Source organism: Sinocyclocheilus anshuiensis, unplaced genomic scaffold, assembly GCF_001515605.1.
Source record: "Sinocyclocheilus anshuiensis isolate Anshui unplaced genomic scaffold, SAMN03320099.WGS_v1.1 scaffold805, whole genome shotgun sequence".
In the NCBI taxonomy this organism is placed as follows: domain Eukaryota; kingdom Metazoa; phylum Chordata; class Actinopteri; order Cypriniformes; family Cyprinidae; genus Sinocyclocheilus; species Sinocyclocheilus anshuiensis.
The window spans coordinates 376,715-399,296 of NW_015540884.1; the positions used below are offsets into that span (position 1 = coordinate 376,715).

Consider the following 22,582-nt stretch of genomic DNA (forward strand, 5'->3'; position numbering starts at 1 on the left):
AATCTTTTAAGTTGTGCCTCAGGACAGACAAGTATTATGAGAGAAATTCTTAGTTATCTGAAGATAGCAGGATTAGAAATTAGAATTTAAATGTCATAATAATACTACCGGTTGGTTTATTTATTTATTTATGGATATTATTTTTTTTTCTCCCTCTTTCCCGTTAATGCTTCACACTCCAGTCCAGCTGGTGGCGGTGATACACCATAAGTTGGCTTGTCAACCGCCATAAAACAATAAGAAGAAGAATACTGACGAATGTGCTCTTGTTTATCGCCTCTGTGGCTGATCTGATACAACACGCTTTCAACATGGCTGCGCCCGCAAAGAGCATGGATGCCTCAGTCTCAGTTACTACGGGTCAACTGGCAACTGTTTCAGCAGCGGAAAATGTTCCACTACAGTATAGTCTTATTCTGGATCACCTTATGGGTGACAAAAGGCCAATCAAAGACTTGAATCCGACTGTCATGGGTGCTTTACCGAGTCCTCAGAAAACAGAGGAGCAGAAGATGATCGAGAGGGGAATGGAGAGCTGCGCGTTTAAATCACTCATAGCATGTGTCGGAGGTAATTCACTGACAGACAGTCAGATGTTAGAGGTTTTGTAACGAGGAGATATTCCCATGATCAATGTATATTTAATTCATAATCATCAGCTATGCAACAGCTCTAATGCAGCGTTTCTCTCCCCTGCAGGGTTTGTGTTGGGAGGTGCTTTTGGTGTCTTCACAGCCGGTATTGACTCCAACGTCGGGCTTGATCCCAAAGACCCCCTAAGGACCCCCACAGCAAGAGAGGTGCTGAGAGACATGGGACAGAGAGGAATGTCATATGCTAAAAACTTTGCTATTGTGGGTGCTATGTTTTCATGCACGGAGTGTCTCATAGAATCAGTAAGTGCCCTTTGCCCTATTTTGACCTTTCATTGTGTCATCTATTTTTTTCTCTAGTCAAATAAACACAAATGTATGTATTTATGGATAGCTGATAGCAAAAACAATTAGATTTTATTTAGTGAAGTTTTCCCACAATGCAATGCATATTTAAACTACCACTGATTATTGTTTTGCAGGGTGCTTCTTTTTTCTTATTTGTACATCCTCGTTTTCTTTCCTTGAGTCTTAGCTCCCACCCCCTTAGGATATGAGGAAAGAAAAAGAGGATGGAGGAATTGAAGGAAAACTAATTTGTTTATTGGAATATTCTTGATCACTCAAGCGTCGTCATCAGCTGCACTCAAGGGAAATTCATAATAAATATGAATAAAGCAGGATGCCCTGTAGAAATATGTTAAACATATGTTTTTCAACAAGAAACACTACCACATAGGATGCACCTGTGTATCCTCACTTATAACTCCTCTGGAAGCTTCCTCACTCCTCGTTCCTCACAGTGTAATTAGAGAATTCAGATGTCTTTCAAAAAGGCCAACTCTGGGTCATGGGCTGGAGGAGCGAGGATTTATTTGAGTATTGAGATGCACCCACAGTGTTTATATTCTAACCATCCATCAACTTAAATGAACGAGTCATCATAATTTTATACTGATGTAGACTCTATGAATTACTATAGTATAGGATTTTAAACACGTTTGACTAATTTACTGAAATTATGAAAATTAAACTTACTACTCACATATGCATTTTTTTATATGGATTAATGGCTCCACCTAGTGGTTCTGTGTTGGAACAGTCTTCCTACTCATCCATTCCTTGAAGGATGTTTTGCAAAGATTTTTAAATGGCCTATTTGTCAGTACTGATCCTCCATCTGATGAATGGTTTTCTCTTTTCTAGCATCGTGGGAAATCTGACTGGAAAAAATGCAGTGTATAGTGGCTGTGTTACAGGAGGAGCCATTGGATTCAGAGGCAAGTCATTTTTCAGTTTGGGGTTAAAGAATAGAAAGGATTTAAATGTGTGGTCATTTTATTTTATTATTGTTATCTGGACTATATGAATAAGCTGTTCCTCTCTTCACTAGCTGGTCTTAAAGCTGGAGTTCTGGGCTGTGGAGGTTTTGCTGCTTTCTCTGCTGCTATTGAATACTATCTCCGATGAACACCAGCTTCTGGACTGTTACCGTGTACTGTTGTGAGTTCCTCACAGTATAATGGAAGACATTATCACGGGGGACACTGTGCAATCTTCTTCTATCCCAGCAATCAAGAGGCGTTCCATCCTTCCGGAAGAGATTCGGTTGTGGACCAATAGGACACCAAACTCAAGCAGAAGTTTTGTATAAGTTTTGTTTATTCTGAGGGGTGTCTTGATCATTCTGTCTCAGACCACCTAAAAACCTCCAATATTTGTACATAATTGTGTCTAAAATGTCATGCTTTGTGCTGGCTGATGCACTGAGCTAAATGAGATCAAATGTATAGTAGTACACCTTGTCTGTGGAAAAAATAAAGAGTGGTATTAAGTATTTACTGAAGATCAGGGTGTAATGGGGCATAAAATCTTCATATTTGTTCACACTTGTCACCTTTATTATGTTATGTACCCTAGTAGTGTTCCAGTGAAATATTGACACACACACTACTCAGTTTAAAAGAATTCACCAAATCAGATTTATTTTCTTCCAAAGTAGTGTTTGGATTTACAAGTTTCCAGAAATTAAGCTCAATCAAGTGTTTATATTAGTTTCACTCTGAAGCCCCTTTCAAAAAAGGAGAGTTCTTGAAATGTCATTCTACAAACAAACAAACAAACAGAAACCTAAATATATGAAATCTGATACATTATATGTGTGAAAATCAAAATGTTATCAAAAATAAGAGGCAGGGAGTGCTAAAGGTTGTGCATTAGGAAATCTAAATGGATTCATGCTTCGAGGTCAAGCTGACATGGCAAGGAAGTGCGTTTTCCTCACCAGGAAACCGATAATGCAAACATGCTTTCTGGCTACTTCCCAGTTCTCTGAAAAGGTTCCTTTCCCACTGGCCTCTAAACAAGAGTTAATATGCTGAATTGAGTTTGGAGATGCAACCAAGTTGGAATCTTATGTGTACATTTTGTTAAAGCTTTTTTGGACCATGCAAAAATCTAGACGAGTAACACAGATTTAAACTGACCTAAGATTAAGCCCACATTGTCCAATCGTGTCTGTTTTATGAGGAAAGGATGCCGTTCAGAAAACTGGGTAACATTACAGACCTTTAGATTTCCTTTAAATTAGTTTCAAGATTGCAAATATAAAGACAACACAGCAAGCATACAGAAAACGATTTTAAGACTTAGAAGCATGTTTAAAGGACGTTAGCTGTAACAATTTATTCAAATTATACACTGAAATCAAACCTACTAGCATAAAGAATTAATGTGTACATTACACTGTGATACAAAGGTTTATCTTAGTTTTGTGTAATGTATTTGAACATTAAAAAAAAAAAAGTGAGCAGAGATGGCCACAACCTAAAACACCACCGCCCAGGGCTGCTGTGCACTGAGCTTGTATCAATATCACTCACAACTTTAATACAAGGCACTGTATTTACGATAATCCAGACAACGCATGATTTGGGGGTAAAACAAAACTTTTATAGATATCATCATATTTATTATAGCTTAATTTTCTATCCTCAAGACTTTTCTGCATATATTTGCCTTCATCCATTCCTGTTACAACCATCACTATAAAGCTCCAAACAAAGCACCCATCAAACCAGCCTAGTCTAGTTTTGATATGTATTAAAAATCTGAGCAGCTGATAACAATCCTGAACATCTACATCTCTTATTCCTCCACTTCAGTCCTTCTCACAAAACCTGTTAAAAACATGCCCAAGTCATATATTTAATATTTAAGAAAATCCATTTCAAGCCTTATTTTGTTTAATTATTATGACAATTAAACATGAATTTTTCATCACCACTGAAAAAAAAACTCATGCTTTCTTAAAGCTGACTTTAGAAAGAAAATTGGCTTGATGTTATTTATTTTTTATTTACTTTGTTACAGATGTTGCGGTGAAATAAGATCTGGACATGTTTTAATCAGATTCACCCAGTTTGTAATTTTCAGTAAAACAACATAAACTCAGCCAAATATTCCAGTGAGAAAAATTCCAGTCTTTTTGCTGCCAGAGACTAACTGACGCCTGAGCCATAAGCACAGCCAGTCCTGTATAGATCTGAGCCTCTGTGGATGGCAAGTGAGGGAAAGGCAATGAAAGTTTCACTACATGTTACTTGTCTTTAAAAAGTGCCTAAGAGTCTTTGGTCTACCAAACCCAAAACTGTTCTAGCTATTTTCAATTAGAAATGTTGTGTCTTTTTGTAAATCACAGCCTCATCTTTCATCTCTAAATAATAATTGATAAATGATAACATCTTTATCAAACCCTGAGCTGAAAGAGGAGGCCTTGAAGACACTAGACTTGTATTACTGAATAATTGAATGATTTTTTTCCAAAAAAAATATGATTATCAGCATCATGCACTGCAAGTTCGCGCATGGCATAAATAAGACTAAATGTAATGATTTATGGTAATTTTCAATGCTTTTGAAACTTCTGGATATAAACCTGTTCATATATCATGGATTTACAATACACATCCCTTTATAGTTAATGCTAGGCCCCTTAATTTAAGTGACATTTAACATAAATGTGTGCTTCTAACTTGTGCGACAGTTTGGGAAGAATGAAAGACGTTAAAGCAGCAAAGGAATGACAAACACCGTATTAATGCCCATATATATTATATATTAAATGCTTTTGGCTTTCAGTCATATAGGCCTGGTTTTACAGACAGGGCTTAGGTTAAACCATAGTTTCAGGCCATAGTTCAATTAGGACATTTAAGTAGCTTTTAAAAATGTGCCTTAGATAAAAACACTACTGATGTGCATCTAGAGACAAATCAATGGCACTGACAGATTTTAAGATCAGTCAGTGCAAGTTTCTTTTAGTTAAAACAGCCCAGACATGCGTTTTAGTCTGGGACTAGGCTTAAGCCTTGTCTGTCAAACCGGGGGATAGTGTATTTGTTATATTATTGATATGTCTTATGGAGACCTGTCTAACCTATAAATGAAAGAGTGAAAAATGAGAGAAAATAATGTTGGTTGTAGTAACAGACATCAGTAAACAATGTAGGGCTGCACAATTAATCGAATTTCTAATCGCAATTACAATTATGGATGCCACAATTACATAATCGTTTAAAGCAGCAATTAACACAAAATAATGATCTTTAAAAAAGCATCATATGGCCCCTTTAACTGTCAAAGTCCACTTATGTTATTCTGCACGATTAAGATATGTTTTTTTCGTTCTACATGTTATCTTAAGGGTTTTTCCATTGTTTTAGTTTTAGTATAACATTATACCATTCATATTTTTACTTTTTTTATAATTTAAAGAAGAAACCAATACGATGTATAGTTGACATTTGAGGCTTAATACTATAGAAAAGCACTAAAGGTTTTTCAGTTAAGAGTGTTTTCAGCTTGTTTATTTTCATATAAAAATACGGCATGCAGTTGCATCAAACAATGGTATAAACATCATTCAATGTAAATTGTGATAATCATAATTAATAATCGCAATTACGATTTCAGGGAATAATCGACAATTATGATTTTTGTCATAATCGTGCAGCCCTAAAACAATGGAGAAAAGCATCAACAAAAAATACAACAACAACAAAAATATCAGAAATAACATGCATTATGATTAATATGGCTAACTCATCTGCCAAATGCATCCCACTTCAACAAAACTAAGGAAATCATAGTGTTGCCATAGACAATAAGCAGCAGCTTGAAAGACTGCATAGTTAGTTTTGAAAAGTACTAAAGCTTTAGAAAGGGAGAGCAAAACACACATTCTCTCTCTTTCAGGCCAGCAAAGACCCCGTTCACCCCGAGAGTGAGCTGGGAGCTTATACACACTGTTTTATAAGTCTTCTCTCTGTCTCTCTCACACACACACACACACACACACACACACACACATTTGCTAAAGGCAAACTTTAGGTCCAGTTTGTCTCAGTAACACTAAATAAGAGTGCATGGGTACGAACAGAGCAACATTTTAATCTGACAGTTCTGCACTTCTGAAAGTGCTTAATGGAATCTGGAAGTCACTGTTAAAAAAAAAAAAACGAATTGCATTCATACGACATCCAGCATTCACTAAATGTATTATGAAAGATGCTGCAGGTTGTGTTAAAAGCCCTGAAACAAAGGCTTCTGAGTTCCTTGCTAAGCCTACACTTACACAAGCACTTACACAGATTATCCCTAAAAATGACCCTAGGCAACAGCAAATCACCCTTTTATACTGCAATATTCATCAATGTAGAATTAAATAGAATGTATTTACAACTCAAACTGTAGGCTCAGTTAACAGAAAGATAAAAATTCATGCCCGCGTCAAGAGCATTTCACACTTCAAACTCACAAACACCATTACCAGGGATCCCAAACCTTTTGACCATTGAATTCCAGCGTCTTTTCTGGATACAATTTTCTAGAAATTGTTTACTAGCCATAGTAATCATAAAAAAATGACATCTAGCCAAAAAATATTCAGCCAAAGAGCAACAAAAATTGTACTGACTAGAGACATGATGAATTTTAAAAACTTCTTATGACTTTTTCCACACATCTCAATCTCAAATGTATAATTCCCTGACGTTTTCCTTCTTCTCAAGACTGTAGGAACCCAGTATTACATACTTTAGATATATAAAGATTAGTTTTCAGAGTAGGCTGTCATGCAACTTTTCTATCTTTACCCATGTGTTCACATGGGCTATCCACCTACCCACAATCCATTGCTCTGAAGCCCCGTGTTATTGCTTTGACTACTGCCTGGAGATCATGTGGCCTAAAAGATATGCCAAGCATTATGTGCTCGCTCTTTGTACCCTGCAAAGACCTCATCCCCCTATAGACTTGAATCTTGTCTATGCCATATAAACATAAGGACCGACTCTCTACTGCCCTCATGTGGATGGGAGGACTTTGGATGCTCAAAAGGTGAACAAAGCGAAGCAGAATTCATTAGCAGCCTTCAGAGCGAAAAGGGTGGTGTGTGGTAGAGAAGTGTAAACAGTCACAGCAGGGCAGTGTGTGTGCAAACACACAGAACTCTAATGAGCTGTAAACAAGAACAGCAGCACTGCAGCCATGGAAATGCTTACCATGTGATCGGAGCTTTGTGCTGAGTGGGATGTGATCTGAAATACTGGGGTTTAATCCAATGAATTTATCATGATGGCTGTGCCACACGCATAATAAATTCCCTAGTTTAAACCAGTGTATTTTTGTACTTCAAGTATACAGGGACAGCATTTCACATAGGACAAAACCAAAAAAAACAAAAGTAACAGATAATTCCAATGACATTCAAAGACACCAGTCCAAACTGTAACAGATACTCCAATCAGAGAAAGAAAAGAGGGTTACGGCCCTCGATAACTGACCTAAAAGATGCTCCTTAGAAGTCACTGTAGTAAATCCAGTGTGGTGGCATTGTTACGGCCCCGTGTGTAAATGTAAGTGTGCGCGTGGAATGAAGTAAAGTGAAGAGGAGTAATAAGGATGTTTCTAACATGAAGTCTTGGTTGTACTGTAACAGTAGTAGATGCAGTGCCGTAGCCTTTAGCTGTGATGTCGGTTGATTGTTTGTTCTAGATAAAGACAGACCTTCACTAATCAGCCTTGGAGATATCTGAGACCGGCTCGGGCGAGGACAGCGGAGAGGCCTGGTTTTGCGCATCCCGCTGCCGCTTGTAGAGTCGGAAGCCTTTACGGCAGAGGAGGATGAACCAGTAGACCTGCGGTGCCAGGATGCAGAGGCTGCCCAGTTTGGTGGAGAGCGGCAGATGGAAGGGAACGCTGTAGAGCGGGATGCCGTAGTGGGAGCCGTAGGCCCAGTACATGTAGGGAAAGAGTGCAATGCGGCACATGAAGAAACTCAGCAGCACCATGCCACCATTAACCTTGTGCAGCCAGCAGTCCTGCATTCCCAGCTACAGGAAGAGACAGTCAACACAGAAGAATGAGAGGAAGAGGAAAGGAAGATTAGAAGATGGGGGCAAAACATTAAAGAGATAGTTCATCCAAAAATTACAATTCTGTCAACATTTACTCAAACCCATTTTGTTTTAAATCCACAAGACTTTGGTTAATCTTTGAGAAACAAATTAAGATGTTTTTCGGTCACTCCATTGAAAGTCCAGGTAAACTACAGTATCTGTAGTTGCTGATACTTTAACAAAGTATCGTATGTCAAAGTATCAGCAACTACAGATGCTGGGGCTGCTTTAAAATGCAATACCCAAGACTACCAAAAGGAGGCATGTGGAGGCATATAAGAGATACATGTCTGAAAGCAATTTCACTTAAAGGGTTAGTTCACCCAAAAATGAAAATTCTGTCATTAATTACTCACCTTCGTGTCGTTTCAAACCCGTAAGACCTTTGTTCATCTTCGGAACACAAATTAAGATATTTTTGATGGAATCTGAGAACTGTCTGACACTGCATAGACAGCAACACAACTGAAATGTTCCCATGTCCAGAAATGTAGCAAGGAGATCTGTAAAATCAGTGTTTCATCTGCAATTATACGAAGTTACGAGAATACTTTTTGTGCGGGGAAAAAAAAAAAAAGACTTTATTCAACAATTCGTCTCCTCCGCATCTTTATTCAACCCTCCGCATCACCCTAGTGCCATTTTGGAGAATATCCGCTGGACGTAAACAGCGTATGCTGCGTATGCTGCAGCTGCGTCACGCCGGATCTGTTTCCTACGTTGTTGTGATTTGATGTGAACGAAAACAGCGTATCCGCGTGGCGCACCTTCTCACCAAGCTTCTTGCTGATGGTCTTGTAGGCCATTCCAGCCTTGTGCAGATCTACAATCTTGTCTCTGACATCCTTTGACAGCTCTTTGGTCTTGCCCATGGTGGTGGGAGAGGTTGGAATGGAAGATACAGATTGTGTGGACAGGTGTCTGTAAATAAATTACAATATCAAAAAAGATTTCTATTTAAAAATTGAGAGGATTGGCATTTTGCAATGTCCCAGTGTGCTATACATTAAAAAATGTCAAATTATTCATTATTATTATCACTTTCTCCAATCAAAATGTTCCAGGATTGTCATTCAAGATGTGACCATTTTTGGCATTTTTGGTGCAGCAGAAAGATAAGCAAGTATTAGCGATAGATTTTATGGATTTTCACTTTAAAGCAGGTAAAGCAGGCGCTTGGATTGTTTGGTACTCTGACAGACCTCCATCTCTGTATTTAACTAACACATTTATCATGACTAAAGGAAACAGGAAAAGTGTTGACTGGCAGCTCCTCTCCCAAGCTGGCAGGAACAGCACTATGAAAGACTGCTGAATAAAATACACAGTCATGTGTTACCTGAATGAGGATTTTACCCAGTGAAACAAAAGGAGTGCTGAGCTCTGTGAGGAAGAGGCAGCCAATGAAGTAATCACCCTGATCCTTCCTGAAGAACTGATGTGCACAGAGAGACCAAAAAAACACAGTCAGCACAAACATGCACACACACATTCTTCCAGTGTGAACAATAAGGGTGTAAATATGCAATCCATCAGTCTATGGAATGAACAGATTATGGAATTTAATAACTGATAATTACTACAATAAAACCCAATGTACACTACCGTTCAAATTGAGGTCGGTGAGATGTTTTTAATGTTTTTAAAACATTTTTGAAAGCAGCATTTATTCGATCAAAACTACAGTAACAATTTTAAAATATTATTACAATTCCATATAACCGTTTTCTAATTTAATATATTTTAAAATTAAATGCATTTCTGTGATGGCAAAGCTGTCATTTTGAGCAGTCGTTGCTCCAGTCTTTAGTTTCACATGATCCTTCAGAAATCATTCTAATATGCTGATTTGGTGCTCAAGAAATGCTTTATTATTATTATTATTATAAATAACTTCTTATTATACAATTTGAAAACTGTGTGTGCTTAGTATTATTGTAGACAATTTTTTGAAGATTAATAATGAAAATTAAAACATCAAAAAACATTTTACTGACCCCAAATTTTTGAACGGTAGTATATTGCCTTTTTTCCAAAATAAAATTCTTCATCTTTTTTTCAGTAAAATTCCCCCAAACACAGATACCCAATATACTTCCTAAAAATATCCTAAAAATATATAATAAAAATCAAAATAAGCCAATAAAAAGATCTAAATTATTATTATATTTTAGATTCAATCATAAATCATTACACTTAATAATAAACAATGGTAATCTAAATTAATCGTTGTCAAAGAAAATATTTACAGCTCTAGTGACAAATCTGGATTTTTGGGTGAACTAACCCTTTAAATCACTCCAAATAAGCAGAAACCAATACTCAGTACAAAAAGAGTTATTTGGAAAAGTACAGAGAATGGAAAATAAGTGATGTTATGTTCCTATCACATACTGCCATTCAGAAGTTTGGGGTATTTTTTTCAGTGAGTGACAGTAAATAAATTACAATATCAAAAAAGATTTCTATTTAAAAATTGAGAGGATTGGCATTTTGCAATGTCCCAGTGTGCTATACATTAAAAAATGTCAAATTATTCATTATTATTATTATTATTAACACTTTGTCCAATCAAAATGTTCCAAGACTGTCATCAAAAATGGGACCATTTTTGGTGGGAAAACAGCAGCAGAAAGATAAGCAAGTATTAGCGATAGATTTTATGGATTTTCACTTTAAAGCAGGCACACTGAATGCTTGGATTGTTTGGTACTCTGACAGACCTCCATCTCTGTATTTAACTAACACATTTATCATGACTAAAGGAAACAGGAAAAGTGTTGACTGGCAGCTCCTCTCCCAAGCTGGCAGGAACAGCACTATGAAAGACTGCTGAATAAAATACACAGTCATGTGTTACCTGAATGAGGATTTTACCCAGTGAAACAAAAGGAGTGCTGAGCTCTGTGAGGAAGAGGCAGCCAATGAAGTAATCACCCTGATCCTTCCTGAAGAACTGATGTGCACAGAGAGACCAAAAAAACACAGTCAGCACAAACATGCACACACACATTCTTCCAGTGTGAACAATAAGGGTGTAAATATGCAATCCATCAGTCTATGGAATGAACAGATTATGGAATTTAATAACTGATAATTACTACAATAAAACCCAATGTACACTACCGTTCAAATTGAGGTCGGTGAGATGTTTTTAATGTTTTTAAAACATTTTTGAAAGCAGCATTTATTCGATCAAAACTACAGTAACAATTTTAAAATATTATTACAATTCCATATAACCGTTTTCTAATTTAATATATTTTAAAATTAAATGCATTTCTGTGATGGCAAAGCTGTCATTTTGAGCAGTCGTTGCTCCAGTCTTTAGTTTCACATGATCCTTCAGAAATCATTCTAATATGCTGATTTGGTGCTCAAGAAATGCTTTATTATTATTATTATTATAAATAACTTCTTATTATACAATTTGAAAACTGTGTGTGCTTAGTATTATTGTAGACAATTTTTTGAAGATTAATAATGAAAATTAAAACATCAAAAAACATTTTACTGACCCCAAATTTTTGAACGGTAGTATATTGCCTTTTTTCCAAAATAAAATTCTTCATCTTTTTTTCAGTAAAATTCCCCCAAACACAGATACCCAATATACTTCCTAAAAATATCCTAAAAATATATAATAAAAATCAAAATAAGCCAATAAAAAGATCTAAATTATTATTATATTTTAGATTCAATCATAAATCATTACACTTAATAATAAACAATGGTAATCTAAATTAATCGTTGTCAAAGAAAATATTTACAGCTCTAGTGACAAATCTGGTACTTTACATCACAACGCAGAACAGTTCAATTAAAGCTACAATCAAGTTGTAGATTACAAGACAAACAAGTGAAACAGACCTTCATGAGCAAAAAAATAAAAAATACACTAGACGAGATGTACAGAATGGTGTTTCTAAAGACCCAGATGATGTGTAGGAATTACTCTATGACTAGTTTTGTGAATGGTCCACATATATGTGATATGATACACAGCAGTGGATATGGTGGATCAAAGGTGTGTAATGTGTGTATAAATGTAACAAGATAAGAGCGACCAGTCAGAACAGCCATCTGAACCCTTCCAGCTAACCTGCAGTGTAAACTAAACCACTCTGTTTGGGGGGATTTGCAAACTGAGTCTATGGTTTCTATAATATTTACCTATACTTTATTTGTCTATATATCCTCTTTTCCCATGCAAAATGCCCTACTAAACATTACTGTAGGGTAATGTATTAAATAATGTACATTTCATAAATTTGTGAAATGTTATCTATCTTGTATAACCCACTGGACAGCCAGATGTTTTGCTGTGGTGGTCTGGGGCTTCGTCTCTCTCTTCCATGCATGTCAAAATCTCTTTGTGTTTGTGACTATGTTTCGTGGGTCATTTTGAGGAACAGGAGCACAAAGCAGCGTGTGTGAGGTGGTATCTGAGTAGCAGCTGTGTGTGAATAATGGAAGCGTGGGTAAAGTGATCTCATATCACCATTGACAGCCCAGAGACACCAAACAAAAGACCAGGTTTCCCACCTGTGTGTGTGTGTGTGTGTGTGTCTGTCCCACTGCATGTTCTCTGGCAGTGTAACAGCTGCTATTAAGGTAGTTGTTTCTCATGAATCAGGTACTTAACGGACAGAAAAGCACTGCTTCCCCCTTTTTACATTCCCTCCCATTTGGTCCTGGCTATAGGTGGAGGTGGTTATTTGAGAAGGCCCATTATTCTCTTCCCATCATATTATTGGCTGTCATATCACTCATCCTATACATCTGTCCTCTCTCTTTCTCTCTCACCAGAGTCACAGGCAGTAGGATGGTGAGTAGTGCAATGTGATGGAGCACCAGCAGGAACTCTTTCCTCACAAATGAGTTGACGGTTCGTAGAGAGTGGCTTTTATAGTCCTTGTGACCTTTGACCCGGAAGCGATAGTAATGGCTGAGGTACATGGCGAAGATGTCGTATGACATGTAGGGAACGCCATACCAAATGACAAAAGAGGTGGCCAGCCAGTGTCTGGAACAGAAGATGAACAGAACAGGTGAACAAATCATGTGTGGAGTGATTTCAGACAGTTTACAAAAATACTCATTCCCATCTTGTAAAAAAAAATACCTTTGTAATTAAAAAAAAAAAAAGTATTATAAAAGTTTGTATCTTATTTTTTTATTATCTGATTTTTATTTTATTGTTTGAAAGAAATAAAAAACATATTCCACAAAAATATTAAGCAGCACAACCATTTTCAACACTGATAATACTTAGAAATGTTTCTTGAGCATCAAATCAGAATGATTTCTGAAGGATCATGTGACACCGAAGACTGGGGTAATGATTAAAAATTCAGCTTTGCCATCACATGAATAAATTCAATTTTAAATATATTAAAATAGAAAAGTTATTTTAAATTGAAATATTTTTTTCACAATATTATATTTTACTGTATTTCAAATCAAATAAATGCAGCCTTGGTGAGCATAAGAAACTTCTATCAAAAACATTTTTTTAAATCTTACCGAGCCCAAATTTTTGAACACTAGTATGCTAACTAGTTGTTTAGCGTGTTGTTTTTTTGCTGCATTTCTTGTGGGTGGTTGTCACTGTCAGGGTGTTGCTATGCAGTTCGTGAACATGTTCTGATCGGTTGTACCTGTAAGAGTGTTTCTATATGGTTTATTATGGTCCTTAGATATGATTCTAAAAGTCGAATAGCTTAGCAAAGCACACCAGTGAGAAACAAGAGCGCTAAAGCACTCATGTGGGGCTGGACATTACATTAAAAGTCCTTTATTAAAATATAACTGCAACATAAAAAAATTATAATAGATTTTACAGCTAAAAGAGTCTTTATCCGGCTGTGGATTGCAGTAGACAAACAAACAACTTTAACAGACGTGTATTTTATAGGGTGCAGCTAAAATGTGTCATGTTTGTTTATCACTATTATTCATTATGCGCTAGTAGCAATTTTTAATGTCTAGGCTACAGAAGTAGTCCATAGTAAATTTTATATCATACATTTACTATATGGTATGATGAATTATATTTACAAATCTATGAATAAATGGATAAAATATTAACATTACATTAGGACATAAAAGACAAGAGGCAGAAACAGCACATATGTTTCCAGAAAATGTCTCTTTGGGGAGATCCTCAGTTGTAAAAGTTAAGACATTAAATATGCATCATTCTTTTTGGGGTCATTTGTCATTATTTGTTATTAACTTTATATAAGAACAATAGATGTCTAAGGTATACACTCATTTTTGTTAGCTAAGCAAACGTATGTGCGTGTGTATGTATCACATAACCTACAGCAAAATCACACTGCTCCACAGACTCTGCATGTGTGATTAGTGCTGAATTGTTTAATTACCACATAGCTTACAGCTACACTGACCTGGAACATCTCAATACTCTTCATACACGCCACACACAAGATATACATCAATTATATGGTAAATATAAGATTCACATGATTTTTCTCAAGAACTTATCTTTCATATGCACAAATAAATAAAAAAATAGGTACATGAAGGCCTGGGCCTTCAGTGAACAGTATGCATACAGGCTTCAGAAGACTTGGAATATAATGCACAATTTGTTAATTATATTTTTATGGTGGTTTTTGTATTCTTTCTTCAAAATAAATCAACATCCACTTCCTTTTTGCCTTTTTCCTTTTTTTTTGTTTTTTTTGTTTTAAGAAATTAATACTTTTTATTAAACAGTGCAACTATTTTCAGCATTGCTAATACTAAGACAAGTTTCTTGAACACCAAATCAGCATATTAGAATGATTTCTGAAGAATCTTGAAGACTGGAGTAATGGCTGCTGAAAATTCAGCCAAAAAATACGGTGGCCGAGAAGTGCAAAGCAGATCACAATTCTGAAAACAAAATAACAAATTACAAACGCAAATGCAAGTCTAAAAAACAAAATAACAATTCCGAAAGCACAACAACAATTCAGAAAACATTATAACAAGTCAGAAAACACAATGACAAATTCGAAAACAAAATAACAAGTCAGAAAACACAACGACAAATCCGAAAACAAATTAACAAATCAGAAAACACAACGACAAATCAGACAAACCGGAAAAGGTAGGTATAGTTTGAGACAGTGCCATTGGTTTGGGATTACTCACCGCTGACTGGACGAGACATCTGTCAATCAACTTATACAGGAAGAACCAGCCGAAGAACAGCAGAGTCGTGGTAGAAAGTTCGGAGATGGTATTAAAGTAGCTCAGTTTAAATGTATTGTATGAATTGCCCTTACTCTGGAATAAATAAACTCTGAAAAAATACGGGATGTCTATTTAAATTTAGTTAAAGTGGCTGTAAATCATCAGCTCCAGTGGCGCAGATGGATAAGTGCGTCAAGGGCACGCACTTATCCATCTGCGCCACTGAAGCTGATGATTTACAGACAGTTTTAACTAAATGTAAATAGACACCCCGTATTTTTTATTCCAGAGTAAGGGCAATTCATACAATACATTTAAACTGAGCTACTTTAATACCATCTCTGAACTTTCTACCACGACTCTGCTGTTCTTTGGCTGGTTCTTCCCTGTATACGTTGATTGACAGATGTCTCGTCCAGTCAGCGGTGAGTAATCCCAGACCAATGGCGCTGTCTCAAACTATACCTACCTTTTCCGGTTTGTCTGATTTGTCGTTGTGTTTTCTGACTTGTTATTTTGTTTTCGAATTTGTCATTGTGTTTTCTGACTTGTTATAATGTTTTCTGAATTGTTGTTGTTCTGAAATGTAGACTTGCATTTGCGTTTGTAATTTGTTATTTTGTTTTCAGAATTGTGATCTGCTTTGCACTTCTCGGCCACCGTAAAAAAATAATAAATTACATTTTAAAATATATTAAAATAGAAACCAAATATTTTAAATTTAAATTATATTTCACTATATTCCTTTTTTACTGTATTTTTGATCAGCCTTGGTGAGCATAAGACACTTCTTTCAAAAACATTCAAAAATCTTACTGACCACAAGCTTTAAAACAATGTGTAAATCTAGTTTGTTGTTATTGCTGTTTTTGTTGTAGGACTCATGTGTGGAAAACAAAAAGAGTTATTTATCAAAATGGCTAAGCTGCCCTTTTCTATATAATTAAAGTGAAAGGTAACCATAGCAAAAACCTGCATAGCAGGTATTTAAGCTAGCATCCCCTGATCCCCATCCACTTCCATTGTGTGGAAAACAGCAGCTGGGACGTCCTGTGAAATATCTGGGTGAGTAAATGATGACAGAATTGTAATTTTTGAGTGAACTATGCCTTTAACACTCAGTGTCATTGGATGCTCCTTGTCACTCAGGATCATGGCTGCGCATGTGCTCAAGCCAAGTATTAAGCCTTTGGGGGATTAACAGAGAGGTTGGGAGGTTTCTCTAGGCCTGACTGGCAAGTGCCTTCTGTGGATTACCCTGTTATGCCACAAACATTTCACCCGCCCCACATAAACAGGTGGCAGAGGCTGAAATTGCAGGTGTCAGTCTAGTGCCAGGGAAGGGCACAAAGGAAAGTAACAGCTGTTGCCCTGAAACTCTGTGTACCTAATCTCCTCCTCCCTGTGTCCTTGGGGTGGGGGTGGAGCCAAAGGGGTCAGCAGATGTGGTGTAGGAACAGAGGTAAGCACTGTTACCCCGAGGCTGTTGTGATTGGCCACTGAGATGAAGAAAGGCATGGGCAGGTAGGGTCTGGTCTAATGGACCTCCTTCTTAAAGCGGCATTGCACCACTTTTGAAGATTAAACTGTTGTACTAACTGTTTATCTGTAGTGATGCTTAACAGCAAGTGGATTCAAGCTGATTTCCTATTTTGTAATGTAATGCTTTATTTTCCTAATTTATGAGAACAGAATGAACTCTTAAGTTTGAAACATTTATATGATCAAAAATACAGCAATCACTGTAATATTATGAGTCATTATTGCAATTTAAAAGAAGTGTTTTCTATTTTAATATATATTTTAAAATGTAATTTATTCCTGTGATGGCAAAGCTGAGTTTTCAGCATCATTACTCCAGTCTTCAGAGCCACGTGATCCTTCAGAAATCATTCTAATATGCTGATTTGCTGCTCAAGAAACATTTCTTATTATTATCAATGTTGAAAACACTTGTGCTGCGTAATATTTTTGTGGAAACCGTGACACATTTTCCCAGGATTCTTTGATGAATAGAAAATTCAAGAGAACAGCATTTATTTGAAATATACTTTTTTGTCACTTTGTGACTTTTACTGTCATCAATTTAATGCCTCTTTGTTAAATAAAACTACTAACCCTAAACTTCTGAACAATAGTGTAGAATTGAATTGTAATTGGTTGCTGAAAAAAATAGTGACTGACAGGCACTTTATTTCTATTATAGGTACAATCATATACACCATAGGTGTACGGGTGTTTTCTAGCATGACTGGAACACTATGTTGTTGACCAATCAGTATCAGGCTTGGATGGATCTGGATCCATTTTATCATTACCTTTATACCTAGGCTACTTGCAATGACAATATGATCCTTTACTGCAGAAAAGCTTCTCATGCACTGTGAAAGGTGTGGCAAGGGTTGGCTAACTTACCGGTCCATAATCACATTGCCTTTGCACGAGGACACCACGATGATGCCAGCTGTGGTGGCCATAGCAGCGTGAATGGATGACACCAGCCTTCAAGAGAAAGAGAAGACAAATTCATGCCGGTTTGCATACTTTATTATTTTATTCATTTAGATATGTTCACCCTAGAAACTGTAGACAACATAAAAGTAGGGATGCACCGAATGTTCGGCAACCGAAATTATTCGGCCGAAAATAGCAAAACAAAGCTTAAAGAATAAGCGAAAAGACCGAAAAAATTGTACCGAACAATGATATGACGCGATCAAATAGCAACCAGCGCAGAGTGAGAGGAGCACACTCTTTATTATGCAGCACACACGTCAGCAGTGTGGAAGCATTTAAACTGTAGGATAAAGACGCAAAAATCATTACAAGCACCGACAGCGAGAGACTGTTTAGGACTGCATCGCATGTCTTCAATGAGAAGAGGAAGGGGTGATTGTTGCTGGTTACTGTATGATGATTGAAATTGCGAAATGGCCTTAAACAATTAGTAAATAAACTGCAGAACGTTATGTTTTCTAATACACACGCGCATTTGCATGTATTCTGACAGCGCTGCACGAACTCGCAGCAGATCTGCTTGTTAACCAGGGTTCAAAGTCCAAAGCGCGAGGAAAATCTGCTCTGATACAGTCTTCAGTTGCTCAGTCACATTTTGATGAATTTTTACAAGGCATGTGACAGTGCGATACATACGACGTATTCGTAATGAGACTCATTTATAAATCTGTTTTCAACAAAAATAAGCATTGAGGTCTTCCTGCGCGTTTCCGCCAAAATAAAAGTTGAACTCTTATCAACATTCATAAATGTTAGTATTGTAATTTTACTGTTGTTCTTTAAAATAAAATAAAAAGTAAGACAATAATAATGATAATTATTACAACAGCTCTGTTTTAATACATTATAACATTCACACATAGTGTTCAAATTAGGATCTGTAATATTTTCTAATGTTTTAAACGAAGTCTCTTCTCAGCAAGGCTGCTTTTAATTGTACAGTGTAAAAAAAATAAAAAATAAAAATACATCCCTGATTCAAGAAGGGGGTCTGATGGCCAAAAATGATTATTTTACTAACTTATTAATTTTAAGTTAAATTGTGCTTTGTTGGTATAGTGTCTGCTAGAATGTTAAACAGCAAGGCTGCTTTTAATTGTACAGTGTAAAAAAAATAAAAAATAAAAATACATCCCTGATTCAAGAAGGGGGTCTGATGGCCAAAAATGATTATTTTACTAACTTATTAATTTTAAGTTAAATTGTGCTTTGTTGGTATATTGTCTGCTAGAATGTTAAAAATGTTCAGTGTTAAATATTTTTAAATTGTTGTTTTGTAATTGATTTTTTTTCTTTGAAAAGCAAGACAAAACAGTAAAAAGCACATTTTGGCTTTTTAATTTATGCAATGTTGAAAAAAAAAATTTGGCAAAATATATGGGGGAAAAAAACTCGAAAAACCGTGTTCGGTATTCGGCCCAGTGTTTAATTTTGTTCGGTTTCGGCTTCGGCCAAGAATTTTCATTTCGGTGCATCCCTACATAAAAGATACTTTAGTTTTCATGTAATGTAAAAAAATCACTATTCTTTATAAGGTTACTTTAAAGCATATACCAGTGACTTTGAACTAAATGCCATGTCAAGGAAAGTTAGTGGATGACAACATTTTCAGTGTATAACTTACATTTCAGTCTGTTCTTCACTCAAACCTATCATTTGACTTTAAAACTCTTGCACAAATCATATGGACCACTTTTTATCATTTTGGAGCTTTACAGCCCCAGTACTTTAATTATATTGATGTGTGGACAGAATATTCTAACGCAAGTCTTCATTTCAAAAGTCTATATGGATTTTTGTTGATCTGAGCTCCTCTGTTCATCAGGGAAGGGTGACAATCGTGACCTGACGTCCATGCCTGAGTTACGCGACAGTGCTCTGTGTAGCTACCGTGTTAATGAGGTTAAATGTTAGAGTCAGCCAGGCCTGAAAGCCGTCCACCACAGATAACGTTAAACTGTTTGTGTTTCTGCTATACCTCGACATGTTTTTTTTTCTACACACTGATCCACAACAGATGACAGAAAACAAAAATGACCCAGGAACCACAGAGGGGTTACGATTACAGGACACTATCACGACAGGACACTCATTTACCAAATGGTCACCATTCACTAATGTGATGACAGTCTATGTGAGCAGATAAAGCACATTCAGACAGACAGTAACCCAGGCAAATATTTGAGCTTGATTCATTAATAATAGTCAGAGGTCACATGATATTTCTTTCCATGCTGACTAATGGTGTGTTAGTCTGTACTCTGAAGATGCTTGTCCAGTATACTGGTGAACAGGAATTAATAAGCTGGTTAAAGATGACTGAACAGATACAACAGTCCTATACGGCATCCTATTCTTCACCAGTACCTTGTTTTTGTATCCGTCCTGTTTAAATAAACCAGAAAAAAACTACCCGAGAAGCAAAAGTGCAAAAGATTGCTTCATTTTGAATAAAACTGTAGCTTATTTTCTTCCATTCAACCAACATTTTGTGAAGTTTAAATATGTTCAATTTGGAGATTACAAATGGAAATGGAATAAATTACACATTATATTCAAATTATATTGTCTGACAACAAGATAAATTTGCTTCTGAGGTACTGTAAATGTTACATTTACATACTTTTACTGGGGAAAAAATGACTATATAACAATAATGTGACCTCTAAAACCACTTCCACAATAATGTAATGTCTTTGAATTATCCTCATTTGGGTGCTTTTTTCATTAAGCAATTATATATGAGGCTTATTGTGATTAAATTGATGTGCTAATCATCATACAATGTAAATAATTTTACTAAAAGTTTTATTTCATCAACATGCTTTCTAATATATTATAATACAATATAACATAATTTATAATATAATATAGTAATAACTTGGATGTTGATAAAAATATAATGGATAACTTATTTGTTGACTAAGCATTTATATATGGGTATAATTACAAAGAAACAGCAAGTAATACATTACATTAAATGTGAAATTTGTAAATAGAAATACTGAAATAGCATTTCCTTGTAACACATACTCCAATAATATTTGTTTTATTTACAACTTCAAAAAATATATAATTTAATACTTGAACAAAAAAAGCCCTAACCCTAACCCTAAATCATAAAAAAAAAGTAATTTTAACTACCCAAACATAGGCTACTGGCTAAGAATGTATATATATATATATACACACATGCATACAGTGGGTATAGAAAAGAAAATAATGAATTAAAAACTGCAGTCCACAAACAGTCACCATCAAATTGAACTGAACTTGAGCAGTTCTGCAAAGAAGAGTGGGCAAATATTGCAAAGTGTATATGTGCAAGTTAGTAGAGACATATCTCAACAGACCAAAGGCTGTAATTAAAGCAAAAGGTGGTTCAACCAAATCTAGCAAAAGCAACAAAATGTGATTATTTTAAAGAGGGGTGATTCTTTTCTATACCCACTGTATACACATATACACCGATCAGGCATAACATTATGACCACCTTCCTAATATTGTGTTGGTCCCCCTTTTGCTGCCAAAACAGCCCTGACCCATCGAGGCATGGACTCCACTAGACCCCTGAAGGTGTGCTGTGGTATCGGGCACCTAGATGTTAGCAGCAGATCCTTTAAGTCCTGTAAGTTGCGAGGTGGGGCCTCCATGGATCGGACTTGCTTGTTCAGCACATCACACAGACGCTCAATCGGATTGAGATCTATTTCAATCAAGTCAACCAAGTCAACCCCTCAAACTTCTTGTGCTCCTCAAACCATTCCTGAACCATTTTTGCTTCGTGGCAGGGCGCATTATCCTGCTGAAAGAGGCCACAGTCACCAGGGAATACCATTTCCATGAAAGGGAGTACATGTAAATGGTCTGCTACAATGCTTAGGTAGGTGGTACGTGCCAAAGTAACATCCACATGGATGGCAGGACCCAAGGTTTCCCAGCAGAACATTGCCCAAAGCATCACACTGCCTCTGCCGGCTTGCCTTTTTCCCATAGTGCATCCTGGTGCCATGTGTTCCTCAGGTAACCGACGCACACACACCCGGCCATCCACGTGATGTAAAAGAAAATGTGATTCATCAGACCAGGCCACCTTCTTCCATTGCTCTGTGGTCCAGTTCTGATGCTCACGTGCCCACTGTTGGCACTTTTCGGCGGTGGACAGGGGTCAGCATGGGCACCCTGACTGGTCTGGGCCTCACAACAGTGAATTGCGGTCAGATGAGATGTTGTCAGGCCATTTGTCGGTAAAAACGAATTTTCCTGTCCTGTCAGCCATTATACTGTGCTCGTAGCACATGCTTTTTAATTGCACGCGCAAATGCAGTGGTGCGCACTGTAGCCTGTATCATTTAATATTAAAGCGGTCATAGGATGCCCATTTTCCACAAGTTGATATGATTCTTTAGGGTCTTAATGAAAAGTCTGTAACATAGTTTGGTTAAAATTTCTCAATGGTAGTGTAAAAAACACTTTTACCCTGTCAAAAACAGCTCTTTTCAGATCAAGCCGTTTTTGTAGCATTTTCCTTTAAATGTTAATGAGCTCTGCTGACCCTGCCCCTCTCTTCCGAGCTGCTCTCAGAGAGACTGTTTACTTTAGCTGCATTCATCGTGAAACTTGCTAATTAGCACATTATTAGGAAAGGCGATTTGCAAAATTCATTACAAAACATTATATTCACTTCTTCTGTAGATGAGGCTGGCTGGATCATGAATGATTCGCGCGAACATAGTTTATGTAGATCGGGGGTGCATTCCCTTCAGAAACAAATGTAATCCACTTCGTCTTCAGCGGCTCAGATGT

General features: G+C 36.5%; 2 protein-coding genes across 2 annotated transcripts in view; one reads left to right on the forward strand and one right to left on the reverse strand.

Annotated features, from left to right (window-relative positions):
• Positions 1-235: 235 nt before the first annotated feature.
• LOC107688620 (mitochondrial import inner membrane translocase subunit Tim22-like) lies at positions 236-3,825 on the forward strand. Its single transcript, XM_016486333.1, is given in 5 exon segments — positions 236-570; positions 700-896; positions 1,800-1,820; positions 1,822-1,873; positions 1,987-3,825. Coding segments are annotated over 5 exon segments (606 nt in total). The 5' UTR covers positions 236-311; the 3' UTR covers positions 2,064-3,825.
• A 1,784-nt stretch (positions 3,826-5,609) lies between these two features.
• The window catches only part of LOC107688621 (protein FAM57B-like), a 26,082-nt gene continuing 9,109 nt past the window's right edge, over positions 5,610-22,582 (reverse strand). Inside the window, exons 2-5 of the mRNA XM_016486334.1 lie at positions 17,675-17,761; positions 12,860-13,079; positions 10,914-11,009; positions 5,610-7,987 (exon numbers count right to left, since the gene is read on the reverse strand). Of these exons, the coding sequence (XP_016341820.1) occupies positions 7,667-7,987; positions 10,914-11,009; positions 12,860-13,079; positions 17,675-17,761 (724 nt within the window). The 3' untranslated portion in view covers positions 5,610-7,666. The remainder of the gene's footprint in view (positions 7,988-10,913; positions 11,010-12,859; positions 13,080-17,674; positions 17,762-22,582) is intronic.